The 14,846-nt window shown below is 39.6% G+C and overlaps 1 protein-coding gene across 2 annotated transcripts; it reads left to right on the top strand.

The window, feature by feature from the left end:
* Nucleotides 1-179: 179 nt before the first annotated feature.
* Nucleotides 180-13,571, top strand: LOC109905110 (ancient ubiquitous protein 1-like). 2 transcript variants are annotated; one of them, XM_031790045.1, is made up of 13 exons: nucleotides 191-242; nucleotides 395-448; nucleotides 876-1,013; nucleotides 1,483-1,633; nucleotides 1,822-2,006; nucleotides 5,530-5,602; nucleotides 6,072-6,145; nucleotides 10,322-10,388; nucleotides 10,635-10,740; nucleotides 10,868-11,005; nucleotides 12,045-12,193; nucleotides 12,868-12,956; nucleotides 13,102-13,571. In XM_031790045.1, the coding sequence occupies exons 2-13, from the start codon at nucleotides 408-410 to the stop codon at nucleotides 13,145-13,147; spliced, it is 1,257 nt and encodes a 418-aa protein (XP_031645905.1). In that variant the 5' UTR covers nucleotides 191-242; nucleotides 395-407; the 3' UTR covers nucleotides 13,148-13,571. The 2 variants fall into 2 exon arrangements, with proteins under 2 accessions (XP_020357878.1, XP_031645905.1); XM_020502289.2 differs by having other exon boundaries at nucleotides 180-448.
* The last annotated feature ends 1,275 nt before the right edge of the window (nucleotides 13,572-14,846 follow it).

The following is a 14,846-nucleotide window of genomic DNA, read 5'->3' as shown; positions in this document are numbered from 1 at the left end:
TCCTCAAATATACCTAAGCATCAAAAGTCAAATATTATAATTTCAAATTCTCCCCAGAGATATCACAAAACATGAAAATAACGATGCAGGAGCAAGTTGAATATGGTGACTGTTTTCCTTAGCCCTTTCTAGCTTGTGGTGACCATTTTTGGAGTGTCAAACGCTAACGAAAAAGAAGGAACCGGAAGTGGTGGGAAAAAGTCACTCTTCTGCTCGTTCTACTGTTCAACATGGCGCCCAAGGTAGACTAACTGGACACGTTAGCCAGCTACAACATGAGCTAACGAGCTGTTGCCAGTTTTACCTTTTTATCGTTTGAAATTAGTGTTTACGTTTGATTAGCAAGCTAGTATGCAGGAATGTAACCCGTGTAAATAACTTACCCAACCGACAGATAAGGTGAAATAATGGAAACTCAAGGAATAGAACAGATGTTTGACTTCCAGCGGTAAGAACAAGATGTGTTGTTGTCAAGACAAGTATCTAACGTTAGCTAACTAGCTTATCAGTACTCCCATAGCAAACATTTTCCATAGTCTTGGCTGATCATAATCGGCTCTGGCTAGTAGCTAGCTAGGTCACAGTCTTCTTGCCTTCCATTTAGCTTGTTAGGTAGCAAAATTAGCCCAAAATATATTAGTATTGTTATGAACGACGTTAGCTAACTAGTTAGCTGTTATCTTGATTAGTATCAATAAGTAACATTCGTTTGCTAGCTAGTAGCCATCTAAGCAACATGATGCAGCTGTTATTCTTAACACGTTTAGCCAACTAACGTTAGCAGTTTTATAATCTTGCTAATTTTTAATCTGTCCGATTGGACTCGGAATATTCTGCCTGACCATGACCACACTGAAAATCTGTGTCTTAAACAGGTTGCCAAACGATGGACTGGTCCTGTTGCTGGTATTGCTTTACTCTCCAGTTGGCCTGTGTTTGATGTTACTACGAATCTTCGTAGGTGCACATGTGTTTTTGGTGAGCTGTGCACTCCCAGACAGTCTTGCTAGAAGGTAAGGGTCGTTTTGCATTATTGACAAGCAGTTGAAGGTTGACTCAGCAATATAACGTCATCATACACCTTGGGCTGACTTCCTCCTTATCATAAAACCAACATCTGACTAGACTGCAACAATTGGCTTCTCCCAATATGGGAAGAAGAGCCAATTGTGGGAAGTCTTGGCAGATTTGGAATAGTTTAAAAAAAATTTAACCTTTATTTAGCTAGGCAAGTCAGTTCAGAAAAAATCTTATTTACAATGACGGGCCTACCGGGAAACAGTGGGTTAACTGCCTTGTTCAGGGGCAGAACGACAGATGTCAGCGCGGGGATTTGATCCAGCAGCCTTTAGTTGCTGGTCCAACACTCTAACCACTAGGCTACCTGCCACACTAGAGTTCATGTAGTATTTCTCAGTTTCAAAACATATTCTCCTGTTTTGTGCTTACAGAATCTAACTCAAAGCTTTCTTCCTGTTCCAGATTCATTGTGAGAGTAATGTCCTCAGTCCTTGGTATGCACGTGAGACAGAACAGCCCACGTTTAAGAGACAAAAGCACAAAACTGTACATTTGCAATCACGTGACCCAGTTTGACCACAACATTGTCAATCTTCTAACCTCGTGCAATACAGTGAGTATTTTGGTTGATGAAGTGACGCTCTTTATAGTGTTGCATTTTGAGCTCCTGGAGTTGTGCTTGCCCAACTGAACAAAGATCTCTTTGTTTAGAGATGCAGCTGCATTGACTCAACCGTTGGCCATCAACCAGTGTTTATTTATTTTGACCATGTCATGTGACCTGTCTGCTCCTCTGCTCAGCCCATGCTGGAGGACTCTGCGGGCTTCGTGTGTTGGGCCAGAGGCTTCATGGAGCTGGGTGCCATATCGGGCCAGGATGAGATGGAGTCCCTCAGGAGATACTGCTCCTCTCCAGGAACTCTGCCCCTGCTCCTCTTCCCTGAGGAGGACACAACCAATGGGCGCGCTGGCCTGCTCAAGTTCAGGTGAGCCACAATACACTGCATTTTTCCTGTCCTCAAGAGTATTGAGTTCTGTCTGTCACTCTATTTGTTTTTGAAGTTGGTTTCTTCAAACCAAGAGTATCACTGCCCCACACGCTGCTTAAAGCATCATGTGCATATCAGTGCTTTCTATGGGGTTTATCCTATGCATAAAGACAAAGATTTTTTGTATTTGATTATATCTGCCCTCTTTGTATAGGGGAGAGTGGGGTAAGTTGAGCCTAAGGGTTAGTTGAGCCACCCTTTGTTTCTAGGAAACCATACACAAAATGAATAATGTTACCAAAATATTTAGGAAGAGGTCATCATTTCATTGAGTCTGAAGGATGAAGCCACATGGGAAAAGTGGTAAGCAAGTTTGGTCTAAAAAACAGATTTTCTTAAAGTCCAATTAATTTAAGTTATACGTTTCATGATGCTTGTGTTTAAGTGATTGATGTTAACGGTTAACTGTTAATTCAGGGTTTCCCAAACTTGGTCCATCGGACCCCAAGGGGTGCACTTTTTTTTTTTTTGCCCTACCACTACACAGCTGATTCAAATAATCAACTAATCATCAAGCTTTGATTATGTGAATCAGCTGTGTAGTGTTAGCACAAACAACTAAACATGAACCCCATGGGGTCCCAAAGATCAAGTTTGGGAAACGCTGTGTTATTTGGTTAGCTGCCGAAAATACATTTGACCGGTCATGCTTATCGGTCTATAGATTCATTTGCATTATTTAGTGGAATTAAATGGGCGTGTGTATTTTCATTGGTGGAATTACATTGGCGTGTGTGTTTTCGTTAGTCGTCATGTATGTTATTTATCACGCATACAGAGCCTAGTTTGAAGAGCGGAATAGCCTACCGTCTGTCAGACAGCACGAGAGTAGCTCCTCATAAAGCCTGTAAACTACTGGAGTGAAACGTGCTTTTAGAAGCCCAGTCATTGTGCAACAAATAACTATTCTAAACGCAATCGCATGTTAACTGTTTTGATGGTCACGATTTAAATAGCTTTTTTTTTATTTTTTCAATCTCAACTCGTAATTAAAAGCATGTCTCCCATTTGCCATTAGAGTGCAAAGGCTATAGTCAACAGTAGGCAGGCTATCAGCGCGTCAGCCACCACTTTGTATTGTGAGCTTGAGGCAGTACAGTGTATTGTGAGCTTGAGGCAGTACAGTGTATTGTGAGCTTGAGGCAGTACACTTGTTTAAAACGTTTTACTTTACTGTAAATGAGGTATGTCTTACCTTTTTTCAAATTAGCCTAGTGAAAATCCAACCATAGAAACGTGGAGGCAATTATTTAGTAGAATTCCTCATCCCATTAACCAGCATTTCTCTCCTGTTGGTTTTCTTATCAACTTTCCTTCATTCTCCGGAACCAAAGGAACAGTCCTAGTCATATTAGCAACTCATCCTAGTTGTTGCTATTAGATTCCCCTTCTTTCTAAATTTGTAGCCAAGATTTTAATCTCTGTCACATGGAACCACTCGCATTAGGTGTGCCTTTAATGAAACATGTTAATTCCTTGTATGCATACATAATAATTTCTGTTGGTCACGCAATTTTACTGTTTAGGAATTTTCATTTACTGTTATTTGTCCGGTTAATGAGGGTCGGATAGTCGGCAGCAAAATTGACAGATATGCACCCCTAATCTAAACCAAAGTAGATCGTTTTAAGATTGATTTATACATCAGTTGGGGTCTCTACTAGCATTCAAACTCTAGGTGGCCTTCTGCATTCTGCCTTCTCCCTACAGTTCTCAGCGGTTAGCTTCGCCCACGACTGGCTCATGTAAACTACAATTCCCAAGCTGTGTTTTAACTTTTAGAAATGTCGATAATCATCGTTGGCGAAACGGTTTTCTTAACATATGACCCTTATCTTTCATCAGTGAGGAAGGATCCTTCAAATAAGAAATATACATTTACTGTAGCAGTTTTGCACTGATCCATACAGCTATGGGTTCTTCCATCAGACAACTACACTTCCACTAAACTTTCAGAGTTATGCTTACACACAGGCGTTTGGAGAATGCTAGATAGCTAATTAACGCAGGTGGTCTCCTCTGTTTTCCGTAAACAAGCACTGTAATGTGGCCTTGCGGAAACACTAACCCTATAAAGGTGTGCATCAATTTGAACCTTTTTGGTTTTAGAAAATTAGTTTTCGCTTATATGAAAGATATGGTCCTTATGCTTTTTAAACCGTACCACAAGCAATACGTGTTCAGACCGAGCGCCGGGGCTCTTAACAAAAATCCCCTGTGCAGAACATGCCTTCGTCCAATTACTTATCTGTGTTATGTAATGGAACTGAGAGTCATCATAAAGGCCTAGGGTCTCTAAAAGCTACAATATGAGGTCCTAAACCTAGCATGAAAATACATCCTTGTACCTTAATATAGTCAACATTTTTGCCTTGGTGAGCCAATGGCTACCATACCCCATAAAAATTTTGATTACGTTTTGTCAGTTATATGCATAATATTTAATGTCATGCATATGAACTCAAGATATTGTATTTTTATTGTTACATTGCAGACATCATCATGCCCCGTGTATACAAATGTAAAACAAGCAGGAGTCTAGCCCCTCTTGAGGTTCTTGAGAGAGCAGCCAAGGAAGTGAGAGAAGGGAAGAAGTCCATTCAAGCAGCAGCAAAGGATGAACAAATAGACTGAATTGACAGTAAAGGGATGCATTGACAAAAAAGAAAACAAACATGTACCTGTGTGAAAGAGAGGCTATGACAGAGTAGCAGAGGAACACAAGGTCTTATCTGATGACATGGAGTCAGCTTGATAAACATATCAAGAATCTTGCAGATCAGTGTCATGGTCTTAGTAGCTTCAAATGCAAAGAACTAGCCTACGAATTGGCACATCGAAACAACATACCTGTCCCAGGCAACTGGTCAAGAAATGTAAGGGTAAGTGATATTGAACAGAGCGCTCTATATCTGAATGTAGGCATACATTTAAGATATACAATATACCACACCCCCATTCCATGAATTCAACTTTGACCAACCAGCACCATCACCCATTGTCACTGGACACAATCACCCACTTAACACCCACTCAACATACCCTGTCCATATGCTCAGCTTACCCTAAATTGTGCCAAGAGAATCACTCAAAAAAAAAAAACTTATGTTTACATTAATTCTGATTATTTCCAGGGATACCACATCCTGAAATATTTGTAGATATCTTTGTTACAAAGAATACTAAATTTCCCTTGACATAGTGATGCTGAATGTTTAAAAAAAAATATATATATATATTACTTACCCCACTCTCGCCTTCACAAATACATTTTCTAGTTTTCACCAGTAGGACAGAGAACTATTGCTATTAGCAACTTAAATGGTTAGTGATTTATTAGCAGGTGATTAGAGGAGAATCTGTCCTGAGCAGAATGCCAACACTGCTATAGGCTGCCCCTGTACTGCCCGTGTATTACTGGTGCTAAGAGCTGGTGCTCAACCTGTTTTCTCTCCCTCAGCTCCTGGCCTTTCTCCTTGACTGATTCCATTCAGCCTGTGGCCTTGCAAGTGAAGAGACCATTTCTAGCTCTGGTAATACAATCAAAACTAAACGGCCTCTTTCTCATATTTTAAAAGCAATGTGGTATATTTAGCAATATACATTTGGTGAAAGTTTTTGTTTAAAGAGTTGGGCTTTCAAGGGACGACAGCTGTTGTTTCTTCAGTCTTGTTGAGTAGACTCGTAATATATGGTAGATGAGTGGGTGTGCATTTAAATGGGAGGAGCAAGTTCCACACTAAACATGACATTTTTATAGAAATTCTAAGAAAGTGTGACATTATTTCCTTTGTTTGTTTTGAGACACCACTCGTATATTAGTTGATCAAGCCATCATTTCATCCAACAGTCCATAGGAAGACCTGTAAAATTGTTTTGCACACCGCTGGTAGACTAAATATGTTTTTGTGCACTTGATTTGTCTTAACATATTTCTGTCAGACACATGCAGAGGCGTTCCTTTAATGAAAGCGCTAATGTATTTTGTTCCTCTTTCTCCAGAGCACGCCAGACTCCTTCTGGCTGACAGAACTGTTGTGGACCTTTTTCGTCCCGTGTACAGTGTACCATGTAAGGTACTAAATAATTACTGTCTCTTACTATTTGTCATTGTCCGGGTTCTGGTTGGACCTCGTAATAGAATTGATATTTGACAACTTTTGTTTGTCCTTGAAGTCCACTCCATTACTCATTGGAAAATTCCCTTAGAATTAGCAGTGGTTTGTCCTAGATATGTGACGCTCTTGCCATTTCAGAGTTAATGTTTAGTCAGCGTCAGCAGTACAGTTCCTAGTGAAAGTCTACACACTTCACATTTTGCTGCCTTAAAATTCAATCTTAACTAGTGACTCCCCATCCCGGGTCCGGAAGCGTAATCATCGACTGACACTAATTAGCATAACGCAACGGACATAAATATTCCTAGAAAATATTCCTATTCATGAAAATCACAAGTGAAATATATTGAGACACAGCTTAGCCTTTTGTTAATCACCCTGTCGTCTCAGATTTTCAAAATATGCTTTACAGCCAAAGCTAGACAAGCATTTGTGTAAGTTTATCGATAGCCTAACATAGCATTTTGTCCAGCTAGCAGCAGGTAACTTGGTCACGGAAATCAGAAAAGCAATCAAATTAAATCGTTTACCTTTGAACTTCGGATGTTTTCACTCACGAGACTCCCCGTTAGATAGCCAATGTTCCTTTTTTCCAAAAATATTATTTTTGTAGGCGAAATAGCTCCATTTGTTCTTCACGTTTGGCTGAGAAATTGACCGGAAATTGCAGCCACGATAACCCCGAAAAATATACCAAATTTGCTCCATAATATCGACAGAAACATGGCAAACGTTGTTTATAATCGATCCTCAAGGTGTTTTTCAAATATCTATACGATAATATATCCCCTGGGACAATTGGTTTTTCAGTAGGACCGATTGGAATAATGGCTACCTCTGTATTTTACACGAGAATCACTCTGAGAGCCATCAGGTGACCACTTGCGCAATGTAGCCTCTTACGGGTATTCTTCAACATAAATGCGTAAAACTACGTCACAATGCTGTAGACACCTTGGGGAATACGGAGAAAAAGTAATCTGGTTGATAGCCCATTCACTGCTCAATAGGGACGCATTGGAACGCAGAGCTTTCAAAAGATGAGTCACTTCCGGATTGTTTTTTTCTCAGGCTTTCGCCTGCAATATCAGTTCTGTTATACTCACAGACAATATTTTTACAGTTTTGGAAACTTTAGAGTTTTCTATCCTAAGCTGTCAATTATATGCATATTCTAGCATCTTGTCCTGACAAAATATCCCGTTTAACTACAGGAACGTTATTTTTCCATAAATTAAAATACTGCCCCCTAGTCACAAAGTTTTAAGGGAATACATTGTGTTTTTTTTCTACAGATCTAAACATCCTACACCACATTTCCCAAATGAAATAATAGAACATTTCCCAAATGGAATGATAGAACATTTTCCTAATGAATATTAAAAAAAAAAAATATGTCTACCCCCCAGAGTTAATACTTGGTGGAAACACCTTGGACATTCATTATAGCTGTGAATCATATTCAATCAGATTCTACCAACTTTGCCCAACCCTTAGGTCAACATACAGTACAGTTTTTGAATGACTACCTCATCTCTGTACCCACACACATACAATTATCTGTAAGGTCCCTCAGACAAACAGTGAATTTCAAACATGGATTCAACCACAAACACCAAGGTGTGCCTCGCAAAAAAGGGCACCTATTGGTAGATGGGTATAAAAGAAATGAGCTTGCGTCAATAAGAATTCAATCCCTTTGTTATAGTAAGCCTACATAAGTTCAGGAGTAAAACTGTGCATAACAAGTCACATAAGTTGCATGGACTCATTCTGTGTGCAATAAATGTCTTTTAATTTGATTTTTGAATGAGCACCTTATCTCTGTACCCTACACATACAATTATTTGTAATGAGAAGTGAATTTAAGAAGTGAATTTCAAACACAGATTCGACCACAAAGATCAGGGAGGCCTCGCTAAGAAGAGCATGTATTGGTAGATGGGTACAATTTTAAAAAGCACACATTGAATATCCCTTTGACCATTGTGAAGTTATTAATTACACTTTGGATGGTGTATTAAAAAAAAATATATAACCTTAACTGACTTGCCTAGTTAAATAAAGAACAAATTCTTATTGATCTGTACACCCAGTCACTACAAAGATACAGGCGTCCTTCCTAACTCAGTTTCCGGAGACGAAGGAAACCCCTCAGGGAGGCCGATGGTAACTAAACGGTTACACACTTTAAGCTTTGATAGGAGAACTGAGGATGGATCAACAACATTGTAGTTACTCTACAATACTTGACTAATTGACAGAGTGAAAAGAAGGAAGCCTGTGCCGACTAAAAATATTCCAAAACATGCACCCTGTTTGCAACAAGGCACTAAACTAATTTTGCCTTCAAATGTGGCAAAGCAAGTAACTTTCTGTCTGGAATTCAAAGTGTTATGTTTGGGGAAAATCCAATAAAAAAAGTACCACTCTCCATATTTAAGCATAATGGTATGTTATGAGTATGCTTGTAATCGTAATGGACTAGGTAGTTTTTCTGGTTAAAAAAAGAAACGGAATGGAGCTACGCACAGGCAAAATCCTAGATGAAAACCTACTTCAGTCTGCTTTCCACCAGACACTGGGATATTTAATTTACCTTTCCGCAGGACAATAACTTAAAACACAACTCCAAATCTACACTGGAGTTGCTTACCAAGAAGACAGTGATACTTTTGACTTAAATCACCTTGAAAAGCTATGGCAAGACCTGAAAATGGTTGTCCGGCAATGATCAATAACCAATTTGACAGAAATAATAATAATGTGCCAATATTATACAATCCAGGTGTGCAAAGCTCAGCTGGAATCGCTGCCAAAGGTGATTCTAACATGTATTGACTCAGAGGTGTGAATTCCTCTATTTACTTTTCAATAAATTCGCTAACATTTCTAAAAACATATGCTTTCACTGTCATGGGGTATTGTGTGTAGATGGTTGAGAGAAAAAAATAAATGTATCCATTTTGAATTCAGGCTGTAACACAACAAAATGTGGAATAAGTCAAGGGGTATGAAAACTTTGGTCAAAATGTCTCGAGCTCAGTTTGGTTGGGAGTCTTTGATAGAAAGCAATTTTCAAAGCTTGTCTCTGATTTGCATTCACATTTAAGACAAGACTGAGATTTGACCACTCAGGAACACTCAACATCTCTTGAAGCCATTCTGGTGCGTCTTTGGCATTAATATGTAATTGTCCCACTGAAAAATAAAACTGCTTTGCTCCTGGGTATGCTCTTTCATATTTATTTTGATCCTGACAAACTCCCCAGTCCCTAAATGGCCAATTTCTTTGCCGTGTTGTCTTGCAGTATTACTTAATGGCCGTGTTGCAAACAGAATGGATGATTTGGAGTGGATTTTTTTGAAAGGCCACTAATGTGGGGTGAATGCAATCTTCTGTATTTTAACGTATTGGCAGCATCATGTTATGGGTATGCTTGTCACTGGCAGGGACTGGGGAGTTTGTCAGGATCAAAATAAATATGAAAGGGACAAAGGCCAAATAAAAAGTTAAAGGAAACCCTGTCTTAGTCTTCTGAAAACATAACCCTGGTATAGACCAATATGTGTTCAGTTTTCCTGAATGGTCCATTCTCAGTCCTGACTTATATCTGCTTGAAAGTCAGAGACAAGGTTAGAATATTACTGTCCATCAATGATTCCCAACCTTATTTACTTAGCTTGAGCAATTTTGACAAAAACAATGGCTTTATGTTGCCCAAAGGTGGTGCAAGGTTGGTAGAATCTGTTTCAAAATGATTCACAGCTGTAATGGTTGCCAAAGGTGCATCCACCAAGTATTAACTCTGGAGCGGGTGAAGATGAACGCAATCAATACATTTTTGGGTTTTTTATTAATTAGGAACATTTTCTATAATTTTTCTTTCACTTTAAAAACGTGGAGTAGGTTGTGTAGATCGTAGGAAAGAAATCCAATTGACTTATTTAATTTTAAGTCAACAAAAGGGGAAGACTATGCAAGCGGAATGTAGACTTTCACTAGCGACTGTTGTCATAACTTTTCAACCAGCTTGATTAGAGCTAGAAGCAAGTTTACATCAAGAGGCAAGTTTAAGTTTACGATCACTGCTCACAAAGCTTGTAGAGATCCTGTTTCGTTTACTTTCACAGATGGCTCCCCGCTGTGTCGAGGCAAGATGAAGAATCCCTTCAAGAGTTTGCCAACAAAATCCAAGGGGTATTAAACCTTACACACTTGTTCTGCAACGCCTTCTGTTCCCTAATGCCCACATTGTCTCAAACAAAACCCCTATGTATCTTATTGAAAAATGGTGCATATTGCAAGTTATCACATTGACTGCCGTAAAGCACCCAATTCCAGGCTCTGAGCTTGTGATATTACAAAATTCTTAATGATATGGAGCACCTGAGCGAGTGGTTATTCAATTGTCCTCTGATTGGTCTTTGTGCCGTCCATTTTCAGCTCCTAGCCACCGAGCTCGGCGTGGTCTCAACACAGATTACCAAAGCAGACAAAGCCGAGCACGTGAAAAGGAAACTGCACGTTGCACCGCACACCACAACCTCAAGTAAGAGAGCCCTGGAGAAACCTTCCCTGACAAAGCCTCTCTTACAGCATGGTCTTGGTGCAAGTTATGCTCACTTGGAGGTGGTTGGGACCGTCAGTGATGGTGTGTATTTGCTGTCTGTGTCCAGATTTGGGTGCCAGACCACGTCCTCTGGGCTTCATGGTTCGCAGCTCTGGGGTGGAGGAGCTCAGGATCAGCAGGATGGCCCAGCAGGTGAAGGAGGTTCTGCCTGACATCCCCCTCGGCATCATCACCAGAGACCTGGGTACGCCAATCCTTCATTTCCGCTTTGCATTTCCAGTGCAGTGACACAGAATTTGAAAAGAGCAGTGCACCAATTCAAGTCGCTTGTGCATTTCATTGAAATGGTTGTAATACTTGACATGAAACCAGTGGCATAACACATTATGACAAGGTCAACCTGTTTAAAATGTGATCATAACACTATCAGGACGCATATTTAGACCTGTTGTGACATATTGTGTTATTTTATGGCTGGTTATGACACCTAAATCAGTGTAAATACCCACAAAACCTACCACTAGTTATTTTATGGCTGGTTATGACACCTACATTTTATTATTTTTTATTTAACCTTTAACTAGGCAAGTCAGTACATAAGTGTGTAAAAACCTACAGAAGGCAAAACATTCCATTACACTATAGCCTCCTTTCAACATTATGTTTACGTTATATGCTTTAAAAAATTAACCATATTAAATTATCATTGTAACTGTGCACACGTTGATGTCAGACATGCGCCTACCCCAATGCTCTGTTGCTGATGACTGGGACGAATACAGGAGCATATTTCAGGAGCAGGACAAGACATCCTCTTTTTGACTGATGACTGATATAAGGGCATGTATGTGGAAGGCCTATCTGGCTTATATAGTTATGATGGTCATAATGCTTCTTGACAGTGTCAAAGTGTGTTTTCTACAAGTTATTTGAAATCAAATGAAAAAACATGACTGTAAATAGTTCATTACATCAAAGGATTTAAGAAACAAACTTTCAACCGAAAGCTTTATTCAAATTTAACGTTCTTATGTAGGTGTCATAACCAGACATAAAATAGTGCAATATATGTCACAAAGGGTGTAAATATATGGGTTATGACAGTGTTATGACCATATTGACAGGTTGTCAGCTGTTATGACATAGTTATTACTATCGTAAAGTATTATGACACTGGGTTTCAAGTAAAGCGTTACCAATGGAGTTTGCATTAGGATCAATGGGAGAAAAAGGCACAGTAGCATGCAGCGTTTCCCAAACCTTTTCCCTTACCCTTTTTACAGTGCAAACCAACTGCGTGGACACGACTATCACTAACCTGCTGGAGAGCACTGAGGAGTTTCCATTGGAGGCCACAGGCGCCTCCACATCTGCACCAGGCCCATCCTGGAGGTCCCTCTCCTTTTCAGCTGCACCTGCTCCCACCATTAAGGTTTGCCAATCATCTAAATGATGTCTTAAGTCTACTGGTAGTCTACACTGAGTGTATAAAACATTAGGAACACCTGCTCTTTCCATGACAGACTGAACAGGTGAAAGCTATGATCCCTTATTGATGTCCCCTGTTAAATCTACTTCAATCAGTGTAGATGAAGGGAAGGAGACAGGTTAAAGAAGGGTTTTTATGCCTTGAGACGTCGATTGTGTATGTGTGCCATTTAGAGGGTGAATGGGCAAGACAAAATATTTAAGTGCATTTAAATGGGGTATGGTTGTAGGTGCCAGGCACACTGGTTTGAGTGTGTCAAGAACTGCAAAACTCCTGGGTTTTTCACGCTCAACAGTTTCCTGTGTGTATCAAGAATGGTCCACCACCCAAAGGACATCCAGCCAACTTGACACAACTGTGGGAAGCATTGGAGTCAACATGGGCCAGCATCCCTGTGGAACACTTTCAACACCAAGTAGAGTCCATGCCCTGATGAATTGAGGCTGTTCTGCGGACAAAAGGGGGTGCAACTCAATATTGGGAAGGTGTTCCTAATGTTTTTGTACATTCAGTGTATATTACCTTGCCAGCAAAGTAATTGAGGTACTATCTTGCTACACTATTCTATTTATCAGGAGCTTGCTGTATAGTCAGATTTTGTTGATTTTGACCCATAGCCTGCTGCCAAGTCTTTTGGGAAATCGCCAGTAGACCGACACATGTCCCTACAAGAGAGGAAGGAGGCCTTGTATGAGTTTGCAAGAAGGTGAGATCAATGCTGCAATTCAGTCTTGGGTTGATTTTTAATTTCACCCACCCATAGAATTGACACATTTGGCCCTACGTTTTACACTCATCGTTGTTGTCCACCTGTCAACTCTGTTAGTTGTTCCCACTTTCCTTTCCTCTAGACGCTACATCGAGAAGCATGGACTGGAGCAGGACGACAACCTCTGAACAAGATCTGATCGCTGGGAAATGTGTTAGGAAATATGGTTGTTAAAATCAAATAATTGTACAGACAATAATTGTACAGGAGTGTATGGAGAGTTGAACAGAGGGTTTTTGTTGAGACACACGTACCGGAGGAAAACCTTCTGAAGACTTCAATGGATTTTTTTATTTTTTTAATTTTCTTGCATGGAAATCATGCATGTGTATTTTTAATTCTTTCTCCCAGCAAAAATATTATTTTGATAACAATTTGTATTAAGATCCAGTGACCATAAAACATCTCATTTTTTATAATGGAAACAAAGTCCATCTTGCTCTGCTTTCAGAGAAGCCACATCAGCTCTTAGGTTCATTATAATTTGACAGTACTTGTTTCTGCAGTATGAACCTTTTTAAAGTTAATAAAGTTCATAATTTATAAATGCAAGAGATTGTTTTGGCTAGAATCACACATCCACTATTCCTCTTTGGATTTACCCTGGCATGACTCAATTAGTGCTAAGCAGCATTAAGTCATAAAATCAAATGCTACGATATAGTAGATACATGTGTATAACTGTTGGGGATTGTCAAGTCAGAAACCCAACTATAACGAACTATATGTTGTTAAGAAACTGCTTGCTAAGCTTAGGGTAAGGTTTAAGATTAGTGCTAGAGTAAGTGAATAGTTGAAATGTTACTCATAGTCTGTAGAGCATCTACAAATAAAGGGTTGCTGACAAATGTTTAATAGTCAGATGAAACAATAAGAGATGATGAGAATGAGGAGTTAGTAGCATCTGTAAAGCAGGATCATAGGGCCGAGACCCCCTTCAGCTGTTGCTCTCCTACAGTTCTTTAGGAAGTAGGCCACTAACACAATAAGTCACCGACATCTTTTTAATGTATTTATTTATTTCACCTTTATTTAACCAGGTAGGCTAGTTGAGAACAAGTTCTCATTTGCAACTGCGACATGGCCAAGATAAAGCAAAGCAGTGTGACACAGACAACAACACAGAGTTACACATGGAGTACACCATAAACAAGCCAAAAACAAGCCCATCTGCTCTGTTATGGGCCTGGCACCGCGGCAGTATCATGTCATATGTACAGTACCAGTCAAAAGTTTGGACACACCTACTCATTCAAGGGATTTTCTTTATTTTTACTTATTTCTGTGTTGTAGAATAATTGTGAAGATGTCAAAACTATGAAATAACACATTTGGAATCGTGTAGTAACCAAAAAAGTGTTAAACAAATCAAAATATATTTGAGATTTAAAGTAGCCACCCTTTGCCTTGATAACAGCTTTGCACACTTGGCATTCTACTCAACCAGCTTCTTGTTCATATGTGGAATTTCTTTCCTTAATGCATTTGAGCCAATCAATTGTGTTGTGACAAGGTAGGGGTGGGAAACAGAAGATAGCCCTATTTGGTAAAAGACCAAGTCCATATTATGGCAAGAACAGCTAAAATAAGCAAAGAGAAATGACAGTCCATTAATTTAAGACATGAAGGTCAGTCAATGCGGAAAATGTCAGTAACTTTGAAAGTGCAGTCGCAAAAACCATCAAGCGCTATGATGAAACTGGCTCTCATGAGGACCGCCACAGGAAAGAAAGACCCAGAGTAACCTCTGTTGCAGAGGAGAAGTTCATTAGAGTTACCAGCCTCAGAAATTGCAGCCCAAATTAATTCTTCAGAGAGTTCAAGTAA

The sequence above is a fragment of the Oncorhynchus kisutch genome, linkage group LG15 (genome assembly GCF_002021735.2).
Source record: "Oncorhynchus kisutch isolate 150728-3 linkage group LG15, Okis_V2, whole genome shotgun sequence".
Taxonomy (NCBI): domain Eukaryota; kingdom Metazoa; phylum Chordata; class Actinopteri; order Salmoniformes; family Salmonidae; genus Oncorhynchus; species Oncorhynchus kisutch.
This window is presented reverse-complemented; position numbering and strand designations above follow the sequence as displayed.